At 43.4% G+C, this 14860-nt stretch overlaps 1 protein-coding gene across 4 annotated transcripts in view; it reads left to right on the plus strand.

Moving 5' to 3' along the window:
• coro2aa (coronin 2Aa) overlaps positions 1–14860 on the plus strand; it is a 54732-nt gene that overhangs the window by 34584 nt on the left and 5288 nt on the right. For all 4 annotated transcript variants that reach the window (XM_038981221.1, XM_038981222.1, XM_038981225.1 and 1 more), the window contains 8 exons: positions 1171–1371; positions 3577–3693; positions 4180–4329; positions 8982–9161; positions 9843–9959; positions 11212–11316; positions 11711–11807; positions 12978–13090. In XM_038981221.1, the coding sequence (XP_038837149.1) occupies positions 1171–1371; positions 3577–3693; positions 4180–4329; positions 8982–9161; positions 9843–9959; positions 11212–11316; positions 11711–11807; positions 12978–13090 (1080 nt within the window). The remainder of the gene's footprint in view (positions 1–1170; positions 1372–3576; positions 3694–4179; positions 4330–8981; positions 9162–9842; positions 9960–11211; positions 11317–11710; positions 11808–12977; positions 13091–14860) is intronic.

Consider the following 14860-nt stretch of genomic DNA (forward strand, 5'->3'; position numbering starts at 1 on the left):
CATACTACTCCTATTTAAATTTTTGTAATTTAGCAGATGCTCTTATCCAGAGCAATTAGGGTTAAGTGCCTTGCTCACGGGCACGCAGGCAGATTTCTCACCTAGTCAGCTCGGGTTTCGAACCAGCGACCTTTCGGTTTACTCTCATCATACCCTAACCTTGACCATTTGAGGGAAACACTGACCTAAGATCAGCGTCTATAGGGGCAGCTTCATCCTGCTCACTGTTTTGGTCCTGTACTGTTACTGTACTGTAACCTCAGGTCCACCAGCCTCTCCTCTAATTCATAAATAATGACCATGCAGCAGTAATAGACATGCAGGCAGACAGACATGTTGGCTAGCCAGGCTGGGTCCCAGACGTTCTTCCACACAGGCACTTAGCCTAGCATTCACACAGATGACTTATCCACTAGCTGGAGGGCTGGGTTGGCTTTAACAGGCATTAAAACAGACTGAAACAGGGAGGGACTACCTGGTCCAACAAGAAACACTCTTTTTAGCTTCCCGTTGAAAATGTTTTAAAACGTTTTCCCTAATGGATAGGATCCTGAAGTGCAGGCTGAAGAGAGGCGGATAGACTAACAAGAGGCTTACGGTTTGGGGGAGGTCTAATAGTGATTATCTTGCTCTTCACTTTACTAAACGGTTCCAATCCCCCGTGGTGGTTGACAGTGTTAGGGTGCAGCTTTACAATAGGTCCATCTATCCTGTCACTGTGCAGAATGTCAATTAAAGTGGGCAGCTTGCCATTTTGACTCTAATAACTTATGTGGTGGCCTGCTTTTTAGAGATATTTTTTTAATGTCTGGTTGACATAGATGGATCTCTCACACTCTGGTAAGATTGGGCTAAAGTGCCGTCTCTTTAAGGCATATATCTAGTTCTGTATCTGTGTTTTGTTGTACGCGGGTCCAACAATCAACAACCTTGTTAAAGGCACCATTAAATTAACTTTGATGAACAGGCAATTCTCCTTCATTGACCCTTCTTCCTCTCTCTCCCCCTCTCCTCCCTCTCCCTCCTTCTCCCCTCCTCCTCCATCTCTCTCTCCCTACTTCTCCCCTCCTCTGCCTTGTCTCCCGCTCTGCCTAATGTGTTTGTGTAGTAATGTATGATGTTGATCCAAAAAACAGGATTATACATTTTCTCTTGCTCTCTCCATCCTAGATGACATGGCGTCCTCAGTATCGCAGCTCCAAGTTCCGCCACGTGTTCGGTAAGGCCGCCACCAAGGAGAACTGCTACGATGGCGTGCCCATCACGCGGAGCGTCCACGACAACCACTTCTGCGCCGTCAACCCGCGTTTCATTGCCGTCATCACAGAGTGCGCCGGGGGTGGAGCCTTCCTGGTCCTCTCTGTCCATCACGTGAGTCTCCGCCCACCTTTGCTTTTTTTGAGAAATAGATGTGAAATCTCTCTCTCTTGTCGAGGTAGAAGTTTTTCTTAACCATAGGTCTGGGATCAGAATATATGACCCTGTGTCAGTCGTTAGGGGTAACTTCTACCTACAGGGTGATGTCATTGTTGGTGAATTAGTGAGTATTTGAGGTTCTTTACATTTGATAGATTCTGGACATATTGTATGAGATGCCCTGCCGCGTTATATTACCTAAAATGTCTGTTTTTAGCTTTGACTTTTCATTTTGAGGTATCCCTCCAAGCCCTCTGTAGTCTGTTGCTAAGGCTGATGTTTTGGGGGATTCACTTCAAACAGCGCCCCAGCCAAAGACCGGCAAAAAAACACAGGGAAAGTTAAGCCGTCTAACCCATAACTTTCCCTCCTAAAACGCCTGTCATCTTTATTTTGTTACCCCTCCACAAACTCTTTCTCCCTCCTTCCCTTTGCTGTCTAGATATCAATCTGACTCGTAAATGATGTTTTTAAAGATGTCCTTATTATGTATAGCCTCTCATCAGTGGAGACATTGTGTTGATCTCTCCACTGAACTTGTCTTTCTCTTCCAACTCCCTGTACGGCTATAGCACCTCCAGACCTCTTCACCTGAACATCAGCTCAATTTACAGGCTTTCATTCATCAGAAAGGCTCTCGATCCACCGCTCCCTCTTTTCCCTCTTCCTTTTTCCCTGTCTTCTCCCTTCTTTTTTTCCCTCTTTCTTCTTGAAGGGGTCTCTCTCTGAATTTATCATACTCCTCTTCTTGGCTCAGACAGGAGTTACATAGGGACTCAGGAATGACATAACTCACCTATGTCCCCCTCCACCCGTCGCAAGGAGTTGAAACTATGGCTTGTCTCAGAGACGCCCTCCCGTACCCCGGCACACACACAGGCACGCACACACACACCGTTCGGTTCCTATAATCTAATACATCTATGACCCATCTCTCTCTCTGATAGCATGTTCTTAGACTGAGTCATTAATGTAGTTTCAGGGCTCACCCCCCTATCCCAAACACACCTTGCCCACACACACACACACACACACACACACACACACACACACACACACACACACACACACACACACACACACACACACACACACACACACACACACACACACACACACACACACACACACACACACACCATGCTCCTCCTGGACACCAATGATGTCATGCAGTGTCTGTGTGTGTGTATGTGTGCTGTGTCAGTCACCTGTCACTTGTGAGTGGTTCTTTTCAGACTCATTAGTAAGGGGAGCCTGAATAAGACTGAGTTACTGTAAGTCTGACTAAGACAGGCCTGGATTACTGCATTCTTAAACTTCTTGAATTGTCTGATGCAAATCAGATTGAGACCAAAATGATTGTGTAATAGAGACATGTTGTGTTAAAAACAATGGTGAATAGTGAACACGCCCCAACATTGCTCAACATGCTCGCCTCTGTCATAAGTTGCTGATCTTGATACATTATGTCTAGATCTATTCAGGAAGTGTCTGAGTTGACAGACATCTAAAGAATCAAACATATCAATAAGGTTGGCTTTTAAAACTGTTTTTACACACTTTCTTAAATAACTTCTTAATGTACCACCTTTGCCATCATGTTAGCCAGCTAGGGTATTGAAGTGAATTATTCGTAAACTATTCCTTACTGTCATTGCCTATTGCTCAATTGTCTTCAGGCAGGTGAAGGGCTTGCTATGCCGCCTTGCATAGACTTGCTGGTTAGCTCTGTAGTGAGGTTGTCGTTCAGTATGCTGAGGTAGGCTGCCTGTCCTGACTTGTAAAGAGGAGTCAGACTTGGTTCTTTCTTGGCTGGTCTGCCGATTACATCATGTTTACCTGGACAAATTCTGTCCCTGACTTTGAATACTGGATATTTGTTGATCGGTTTCTTAGTAGTAATGAATATACATTTTATCTTGCGATTTCCCCTGTTTACCTTCAATATTAGTCCTTATCTTTTTATGTATAGTCTGTATCCTGCCTACACATTTCTACCTGATGTAATGATGAATAATATCAAACCTCAGACTCTTGCTCCACCTTCTCCTGACCCCATGGCTCCTAGGAATCTTGCAAACACACACTGACTTCAGGGCAGGAGTGTGAGGCCTGATGTAATGTTCTATTGCCCCCCCCCCCCCTGTCTGTGTTATTTAGACAGGGAAGGTGGACCCCCTTCACCCCAAAGTGTCAGGCCACAGAGGTAACGTACTGGACATCAAATGGAACCCCTTCAACGACTTCTGTATAGCCTCCTGCTCAGAGGACTCCACGGTCAGTAGTGTACACACACACACACACACACAAAATCACTTTTCCATTCATTTCATACCACTGACTAAGTAACCAACTGGGGTTAGAGCAACATCTTTTAAACAGTCAAAGATAACTGAGGGCCTAGGTAATAGCTGTCTGAAGTCCTGACCTGTACTACCACCTGTAACATGTTTGAGAGTTACAACTCTTCTTTGTGTGTTATGAATTAGCCGCTGGTCAGTCTCAAATTCCTCACCTTTCAGTCTGGCTATGTGAGTTGGCTCTAGTCAATGGTTAGCTTTGAAGTGTGTGTATGTAACTTTTTATGTGTGTCCTTGTGTGTGCATGTGTATTTGTGTGTCTGCACGTGGGTGTGCCTGTGTGTGTGTGTGTGTGTGTGTGTGTGTGTGTGTGTGTGTGTGTGTGTGTGTGTGTGTGTGTGTGTGTGTGTGTGTGTGTGTGTGTGTGTGTGTGTGTGTGTGTGTGTGTGTGTGGCTCTAACAGGTGAAGGTGTGGGACATCCCTCCCCATGGTGTGCTGAAGAACCTGACGGTGCCGTGGAAGGAGTTGCAGGGTCACAGCCGCAGGGTGGGCCTCATCGAGTGGCACCCTACTGCCAACAATGTGCTCTTCAGCACTGGCTATGACTACCAGGTAACACACAACACACACACTAACCCTCAGATACACAAGCTCATGTATACAGTGCCTTCAGAAAGTATTCACACCCCTTGACTTTTTTCACATTTTATTGTGTTACAGCCTGAATTTAAAATGGATTCAATGGAGATTTTGTGTCACTGATCTACACACAATACCCCATAATGTCAAAGTGGAATTGTGTTTTTAGACATTTTTACAAATTAATTCAAAATGAAAAGCTGAAATGTCTTGACTGAATAAGTATTCAAAAACCAGGAAGCTTTTTCAATGCCTCGCAAAAAAGGGCACCTATTGGTAGATTGGTACTTTGGATGGTGTATCAATACACCCAATCACTACAAAGATACAGGTGTCCTTCCTAACTCAATTGACAGAGAGGAAGGAAACCGCTCAGAGATTTCAACCAGTTAAATGGCTGTGATAGGAGAAAACTGAGGATGGATCAACAACATTGTAGTTACTCCACAATACTAACCTAAATGACAGAGTGAAAAGAAGGAAGCCTGTACAGAATAAAAATATTCCAAAACATACATCCTGTTTGCAATAAGGCACTAAAGTAATACTGCTAAAAATGTGGCTAAGAAATTAACTTTTTGTCCTGAATTCAAAGCATTATGTTTGGAGAAAATCCAGCACAACACATTACTGAGTACCACTCTTCATACTTTCAAGCATAGTGGTGGCTGCATGTTGTGGGTATGCTTGTCATCGGCAAGGGAATTTGTTTTGATAAAAAGAAAAGGAGATAGAGCTAAGCACAGGCAAAGTTCAAGAGGAAAACCTGATTCAGTCTGCTTTCCAACTGCCACTGAGAGACAAATACACCTTTCAGCAGGACAATAACCTAAACGCAAGGCCAACTATACACTGGAGTTTACTAAGACAACATTGAATGTTCTTGAGTGGCCTAGTTACAGTTTTGACTTCAATTGGCTTGAAAATCTATGGCAAGACTTGAAAATGGCTGTCTAGCAATGATTAACAACCAACTTGACAGAGCTTGAAGAATTTTAAAAAGAATAATAGGGAAATATTGTACGATCCAGGTGTGCAAAGCTCTTAGAGACTTACCCAGAAAGGCTCACAGCTGTAATAGCTGCCAAAGGTGATTCAGGGGGTTGAATGCTTATCTAATCAAAATATATTAGTGTTTTATTTTCCATTAATAAAATAAAATGTTAGAATTTTTCTTCCACTTTGACATTCAAGTATTTTGTGTAGATCGTTGACAAAAGATGACAAATCCATTTGAATCATTGTAACTCAACAAAATGTGAAAAAGTCACACACACACACACACACACACACACACACACACACACACACACACACACACACACACACACACACACACACACACACACACACACACACACACACACACTCAGACCCATATACCCTCACAGCTACTCCTGCTCACACACACTTGCATACAGATACTCAGACGCACTCAATGTAATATATCGCACATATACAGAATAGTGAGAGCTAACCAGGAAATAGCGTTGGCAGGAATAATCTATCAATGTTGAAATGCAGCCAAACGGGTCACCACATTCTACTGCAGCTTAATCTGCTTGGCAAAGTGCAACAGTAAGCATCACGATTTTTATTTTATTTAAGCTTTATTTAACTAGGCAAGTCATTTAAGAACAAAATCTTATTTACAATGATGGCCTACCCCAGCCAAACCCTAACGACGCTTGGCTAATTGTGCGCCGCCCTATGGGACTCCCTATCACGTCTGGTTATGATACAGCCTGGAATCGAATCAGGGTCTGTAGTGACGCCTCTAGAACTGAGATGCAGTGCCTTGGACCGGAGCCCAAATCGATCACTGTCTATCTGCCACACATGAACATTGCTCTTTGTTGACCTTTAAAGATTCCTTGGCAATCTGTTGAGCTCCTCAGTACTTGAATATTAGACGCCCATGTAGGAATTTACAGTATAAGAATGCAAGTAAAATGTGTTGGAAATAGGGCTGTTACGGTGACCGTTTTACCGCACCGGCGATCACGAGTCATGACGGCTGTCAAATTCCATGTGACCTTTTTAGTCATGGTAATTAGGCTTCTCCAAGCTCTGATGCTGCTGATGGTCATTAGTAGTCTACCAAACTTGACAACCGCCTGGTACTCAGCACTCTATTGTTTGTCTCATCACTCAGACGTCAATGCAAATGTGATCGAAAATCTAATCAAACACTTCATGAGAGCCCATGAGCTTATGTTGCGTAACATTTCCATAGGCTATGCAATTGCGTGAGAAAACAAGAGTGATGGCCTCTATTTAATAGAGGAGGATCCCATCAGCTTACTATAGGCTAGGCCTACTATATTTATTTCTCAACTTTCCTAATATTAAGCACATTGCTTCTCTTTACAACAGGAGTATAGCCTACCTGGCTGGCAAGAAAATGAACCGTTGGGAAAAGCGTCCTCCATTCGCTATTTAAGTGCATAGATTACATATTTTCTTCCGGTACAGGTAAAGACACGATTAAATCAATAGTGTGATGGGTGACAATATTAGCCTATCACTTGTCAATGATGCCCAGCGTAAGGCAAGAAACAGCACATGCTTTTTTTTGCAACTTTTTAAAATCCTAGTCGCACACCTCATGTAGCCTAGCCCATAGACCTATATGTTTTGATACGGTTTGTATCACACCTCATGTAGCCTAGCCCATAGACCTATATGTTTTGATAAGGTTTGTATCACACCTCATGTAGCCTAGCCCATAGACCTATATGTTTTGATAAGGTTTGTATCACACCTCATGTAGCCTAGCCCATAGACCTATATGTTTTGATACGGTTTGTATCACACCTCATGTAGCCTAGCCCATAGACCTATATGTTTTGATAAGGTTTGTATCACAACTGAAGTGGCCAAATAACTTATTAAAATGAAGCTCATTAATCCACTTTTCACCATAAAAATGCACCTTTATAATAAAACGTGCATAATCGCATTTGTGGTCACTTTTGAGAAGGGTGTTTTCTTGCTCATGGAACATTTGTGCCTACAGCCTACTGCCGTGTGTGTGTTGCTGTGCTTATAATGTGAATAAATAGTTTAATAGTTTATCAACTTTTTAAGCTAAATGTTATCATCTGTTGCATCAGGCTCATTGCTTAAAACTGTTTTTTTGATGCTAGTGGTTGTATTAATTTGGGATCTATTGCATCCCACAACTGTCCCAGACTATGTTTGGAATATTTATTTCTTGCACAGAGTAGAATAGGTCAACTTGTGTACTATGGGGGATAGTAGATTGACATAGGCTAGTGCTTTTGCTGTTCTTTAGGTCTACTCATCGTGTTGGCTGACAAAAAGTAAATTTGGACAGTTCTTCCAATATCTTCAATATGCACCGCAGTTGCGTCCACAATGTGTCTGTCTTCACTTGTAGCCTGTGAGAAAGACCCAATCACGTGACGGAGAGCCATGTGAGTGAGAGGTGCTTCAGCACGCAGCTGGGAGGAGGGAATTATAATTATTATATCCAGCCCAAGTGCACAAAGGCCACTGGCGGTAAAAGGCATTATCAAGTGCTTGTCAAATTGTGAATGAGAGACTGATGAAGTATGTACAGCCTGCGCAAAAAACAAAGCAGAGCTCATGCCTTTCATGTGACTTTTTTCAAATCATCGTTAGTCGCATCATGCAGCCTTAGAATGTTTTGAACATCTAAACATATATCCCAACATTTGTATCACATATGACATAAATAACTCTAAATTAAGCATATAGGAGTACCTGTTTCTTTGTTAACCGCTCATCACAGAATAGCCGCATGTGGGCACTCCCTCAAATCGTTTGGAGAAAATATCCTATCCTGTTTTATTCAGCTATGTTCAATTGTATTCTTCATACTATAAATAATGCCACCGTATTCGAAGAAAATCTTGTCTGCTAAATGAACTTGTGTAGCCCACAGCCATATGGCATAGCCAGATCAGGGCCTAACATAAGGACAACCCAGAGTATGCTATTCTGTTCTTCTGAAATAGACTACATTTTCTTCATATCATGCTTCTTTAGACTTGTCTAAAATAAATAATTGATTTATTGTGATGGTGTAGGCTATATTACATGGATTTATTAGACTTTTAAAATGTAGATGTTCCAAAGGTCTCTTATCAGTGGCTCTATGTGTGGAAGACAGGAGATGCTAAATGTGTTTATGTTAATTAACGGTCAATTACCGTGGCACCGGAAGTTATTTGCTTCACAATCACCGGCTGACAAAATTTCATGACAGCCACAGCCCTAGGTGGAAACAAACTAAAACACACAAATGTTACCTTTATTTAACTAGGCAAGTCAGTTAAGAACAAATTCTTATTTACAATGGCGGCCTACCCCTGTCAAACCCTGACGACACTGGTCCAATTGGGCACCACCCTATGGGACTTCCAATCACGGCCGGTTGTGATACAGCCTGGAATCAAACCAGGGTCTGTAGTGACTCCTCAAGCATTGAGATGCAGTGCCTTAGACTGCTGCGCCACCCGGGACCCCACACACACACCCTGCTCGCCTGTCGAGTTACAGAATTGAAAATCCTTTGTCAATCTGTTTATACTTTCAGTATCTGATTTGATAACATGCATGTGTGTGTCCTTCCCCAGGTGATGATCTGGAACCTGGACAGCCCTGAGGCGGTGATAAAGAACCCGGTGCGGACCATCAGCCACCACACTGACGTGGTGCTCTCCATGTCCTTCAATACAGATGGCAGCAGGCTGGCCACGTCCTGCAAGGACAAGAAGATCAGAGTTCTAGAGTCACGCACTGGGAACCTGCTACAGGTCTGTACAGATGGGCTGCTGGGTTTGTGTGTTTGTCTGTAGTTGTATGCAAGTATTACATCTTTTTGTCATAATGCTATTGTCCTCGGTAACAGTGATTGAATTACTATTTATATCAACACGGTGCTTAGGATTCTCCTTCTCTCCTTGTCCTGTGCCCTTCCACGCCCCTCCAGCACCACACAGCCATAACTGACACCTCCCCATCGGCCGCCCCATAGACCCCTGGGATCTACACCCACCCAGCCACCCCATGACTCATGTTCTCTCTGTTCTCACTCTCCTCTCCGCCCCTCAAACCAGCTGACGTGGCAATGTGCAGATAGTGACACAGTGATATTGCAAAGACCTATTTGTGCAGACACGATGTGCTGACGTTTAAAATATCATGTTTATACAGACGCCAATAGACTGTTTACTTCTGAAACTACTGAAACCCCAGGAGCATGATACCCATAACATCTCACACACTGTGATGTAATGTGAATACATTAGTTAAAACAACTCTGTAGGGTTATCTATCCACCCATGTTTCTTCCTGACCGGGGCATTGCTTCAAATTATAATTTCATCTCTGACCAATCTGGTTAAACATAGACTCAATAAAACATTTAGAAATAAACCTCTTGTCATAGACCTTTTTAGTTTTTTGATTTGTTTGTTTCCTGCTGTTTTTTTCAGGAGGCCAACTGTAAGAACCACAAAGCCAGCAAGGTGCTGTTCCTGGGGAACCTCAAGATGCTGCTGTCCACCGGCAGCTCCCGCTGGAACCACAGACAGGTGGCTCTCTGGGACCAGGTACACAACCACACTACTGATAGAGGCTGCCCTTAGGCACAGATCTAGGGTCAGTTTACATGTTCACAGATGGGACTCTGGGACCAGGTACACAACCACACTACTGATAGAGGCTGCCCTTAGGCACAGATCTAGGGTCAGTTTACATGTTCACAGATGGGACTCTGGGACCAGGTACACAACCACACTACTGATAGAGGCTGCCCTTAGGCACAGATCTAGGGTCAGTTTACATGTTCACAGATGGGACTCTGGGACCAGGTACACAACCACACTACTGATAGAGGCTGCCCTTAGGCACAGATCTAGGGTCAGTTTACATGTTCACAGATGGGACTCTGGGACCAGGTACACAACCACACTACTGATAGAGGCTGCCCTTAGGCACAGATCTAGGGTCAGTTTACATGTTCACAGATGGGACTCTGGGACCAGGTACACAACCACACTACTGATAGAGGCTGCCCTTAGGCACAGATCTAGGGTCAGTTTACATGTTCACAGATGGGACTCTGAGACCAGGTACATAGCCACACTGCTAGGATTATCTGTCTCACCCACAATCGCTGATATCAACCATTAAGGATATGTAAAACTGACCTTAGAGCAGTGTGTAGGAGCAACTTCATCGTACTTTGGTAGAGGCTGACCCTGAGGAACCGTGCTAGGAACAGCTTACTCCCCCAATTCAAAACTGACCTTAGATCAGTGTCAATTAGTGGTGACTTCATCTTATTGTGATCAAACAACGGCTCCCTCTGGTGCCAAATGGGTGTATCTCACAATAGAAATCCTGCGGGATGCTTTCATGCAAAAGCCCCAAACACAAATAGTATCTGTTTTGGTTATGTCATTTATCATCTGATTCCTCCATGCATGTGTTTGTTGCACAACAACCAGTATTTTATTTGAAAACAACCAATGTATGTTGGTGTGTGTGTGTATCTGAGGGGGCGGGGAGATTATGACTGCAACACGGATTAGAGGGTTTTAAACAGTCAATCCTTTTAATTCTGTACTGGGAGACATGTTCATGTTACCTCCACTTCAATGAAACCTCCATTCTTATTGAAGTAATAAGGTGTTCTTGCCTTGAGTTTTAACAAGTTTAGTTGATTAAGTAATCGTGTGTGTGTGTGTGTGTGTGTGTGTGTGTGTGTGTGTGTGTGTGTGTGTGTGTGTGTGTGTGTGTGTGTGTGTGTGTGTGTGTGTGTGTGTGTGTGTGTGTGTGTGTGTGTGTGTGCGTCTACAGGAGGACCTAGATGTGCCTTTGTTACAGGAGGACCTAGATGGTTCGTCTGGGGTGCTCTTTCCTTTCTACGATCCAGACACACACATGCTCTACATAGCAGGGAAGGTGGGTCTCTGGTACATGGCTGGTCGAGACACAACTCATTGACATCAAGGTCTTCTGTAGGAATGAATTCTACTACGTTTTAAATGGTTGACTCTTGAAGAACAAGAGCACACACATTTATTTAATGTATTTGAGTTTGCCTACATGTTTGACTGGTGTGTCTCTCTCTTTCTCCCTCTCTCTCTGTCTCTCTCTGTCTGTCTCTCTTTCTCCCTCTCTCTCTGTCTCTCTCTTTCTCCCTCTCTCTCTGTCTCTCTCTCTGTCTCTCTCTCTGTCTCTCTCTCTCCCTCTTTCTCTGTCTCTCTCTCTACCTCCCTCTCTCTTTCCATCTCTCTCTCTCTCCCCATCTCTTTATCTCTATGTCTCTCTCTCCATCTCTCTCTGTCTCTCTCAGGGTGATGGTAATATCCGGTACTATGAGATCAGCTCAGAGAAGCCCTACATGCACTTCCTCACAGAGTACCACTCGCACACTCCTCAGAAAGGAATGGGTAAGCGCACGCGCACGCGCACGCGCACGCGCACGCGCGCGCACACACACACACACACACACACACACACACACACACACTGTGTGCACATGCAACCAAACCAGATGTGCAAATGACCCAGTTGATTTGACTAGCCAAAAAGGTGATTCCAAGGCTTTCAGTGATGCGTTATGATGACAATGACTTACGACATGAATAATACTACCATCAGCAGTAACAACAGAAGCACTAGGGTTCATAGTGGTGGAACAGAGGCACTAGTTACCTTTTACATTTGATTCATTTAGAGAATGCTCTTATCCTCTGTCTCTGGAGTTGAACAACTTACTCACCGTTGAAGGGCTTGAATAGGACGCAAAGTCAAGTTGCAGTCCCTTGTTGGCAAGACTTAGAATCAACAAACTCAGCGTACATGGACAGTATCAAACAATGAAACCGTGATTGAGATGGGAGTGTTTGTCTGATGCTGACTAGACCGGCCACATTGCGTGCGCGAGGGTTGCTAAATAAACTTAAACATAGTTGTTATTCAATCATTTCATCCAAACTGCTCGCGGCATCAACGAGCGTCTGCGTAGCCAGGCTCTACATGGTTCTATTTGAGACGCTTGACGCACTACAAGTCCCGCCTCTCCCATCTACTCTTTGGTTTTCACGAGCATACTAACCCATGTGGGGATTGAAAGATGAACGAGGAGGGGCTAATCAAAGAATATGAACTAGGTTTCCCCTTTTATTTGTGAATTAATTGTTGGAGTAGAGATGGGCCCACATTCTACAAAGATCCAGCTAAAAAAAAGGACCATATGCATTTCAGGTAAAATAATAACCCAAATGTTTATCTCACAGGAAAAACTAGTTAGCAAAAGCAAGCTAGCTAAATGTCCATGAATGTTTCATGTGTGTTCGACCTGTCCCCAAATTAATATTGGTTTTGGTATTTTAACTTCCTTATCATGAACACGTCTGGTGAGGATAGACAAAATCAACAAGCACACACGTGGGGCCGGTTTGGTCAAGGTGTCAGAAACAGGCAGTGCTACTAACTTCCTGTGTGTGTGTGTGTGTGTGTGTGTGTGTGTGTGTGTGTGTGTGTGTGTGTGTGTGTGTGTGTGTGTGTGTGTGTGTGTGTGTGTGTGTGTGTGTGTGTGTGTGTGTCTCCACCCTCAGGTATCATGCCAAAGAGAGGCCTGGACGTGAGCTCCTGTGAGGTGTTCAGGTTCTACAAACTGGTGACGATCAAGGCCCTCATCGAACCCCTCTCCATGATCGTACCTCGCAGGGTAAGAACCCCTGACACACCAACACAGACGACCAGAACACCTAGGGTCACAATCTACTGAGCACTAGAACACAATGTAGTCACAATCTACTGAGCACTAGAACACAATATAGTCACAATCTACTGAGCACTAGAACACAATGTAGTCACAATCTACTGAGCACTAGAACACAATGTAGTCACAATCTACTGAGCACTAGAGCACAATGTTGTCACAATCTACTGAGCACTAGAACACAATGTAGTCACAATCTACTGAGCACTAGAGCACAATGTTGTCACAATCTACTGAGCACTAGAACACAATGTAGTAACAATCTACTGAGCACTAGAACACCATGTAGTCACAATCTACTGAGCACTAGAACACAATGTAGTCACAATCTACTGAGCACTAGAACACAATATAGACACAATCTACTGAGCACTAGAACACAATGTAGTCACAATCTACTGAGCACTAGAACACAATGTAGTCACAATCTACTGAGCACTAGAACACAATATAGACACAGTCTACTGAGCACTAGAACACCATGTAGTCACAATCTACTGAGCACTAGAACACAATATAATCACAATCTACTGAGCACTAGAACACAATGTAGTCACAATCTACTGAGCACTAGAACACAATATAGACACAATCTACTGAGCACTAGAACACCATGTAGTCACAATCTACTGAGCACTAGAACACAATGTAGTCACAATCTACTGAGCACTAGAACACAATGTAGTCACAATCTACTGAGCACTAGAACACAATGTAGTCACAATCTACTGAGCACTAGAACACAATGTAGTCGCAATCTACTGAGCACTAGAACACAATGGAGTCACAATCTACTGAGCACTAGAACACCATGTAGTCACAATCTACTGAGCACTAGAACACAATGTAGTCACAATCTACTGAGCACTAGAACACAATGTAGTCACAATCTACTGAGCACTAGAACACAATGTAGTCACAATCTACTGAGCACTAGAACACAATGTAGTCGCAATCTACTGAGCACTAGAACACAATGGAGTCACAATCTACTGAGCACTAGAACACCATGTAGTCACAATCTACTGAGCACTAGAACACAATATAGTCACAATCTACTGAGCACTAGAACACAATGTAGTCGCAATCTACTGAGCACTAGAACACAATGTAGTCACAATCTACTGAGCACTAGAACACAATGTAGTCACAATCTACTGAGCACTAGAACACAATGTAGTCGCAATCTACTGAGCACTAGAACACAATGGAGTCACAATCTACTGAGCACTAGAACACCATGTAGTCACAATCTACTGAGCACTAGAACACAATATAGTCACAATCTACTGAGCACTAGAACACAATGTAGTCGCAATCTACTGAGCACTAGAACACAATGGAGTCACAATCTACTGAGCACTAGAACACCATGTAGTCACAATCTACTAAGCACTAGAACACAATGTAGTCACAATCTACTGAGCACTAGAACACAATATAGTCACAATCTACTGAGCACTAGAACACAATGTAGTCACAATCTACTGAGCACTAGAACACCATGTAGTCACAATCTACTGAGCACTAGAACACAATATAGTCAATCTACTGAGCACTAGAACACCATGTAGTCACAATCTACTGAGCACTAGAACACAATATAGTCACAATCTACTGAGCACTAGAACACAATGTAGTCAAAATCTACTGAGCACTAGAACACAATGTAGTCACAATCTACTGAGCACTAGAACACAATGTAGTCACAATCTA

The sequence above is a fragment of the Salvelinus namaycush genome, chromosome 42, assembly GCF_016432855.1.
Source record: "Salvelinus namaycush isolate Seneca chromosome 42, SaNama_1.0, whole genome shotgun sequence".
Taxonomy (NCBI): domain Eukaryota; kingdom Metazoa; phylum Chordata; class Actinopteri; order Salmoniformes; family Salmonidae; genus Salvelinus; species Salvelinus namaycush.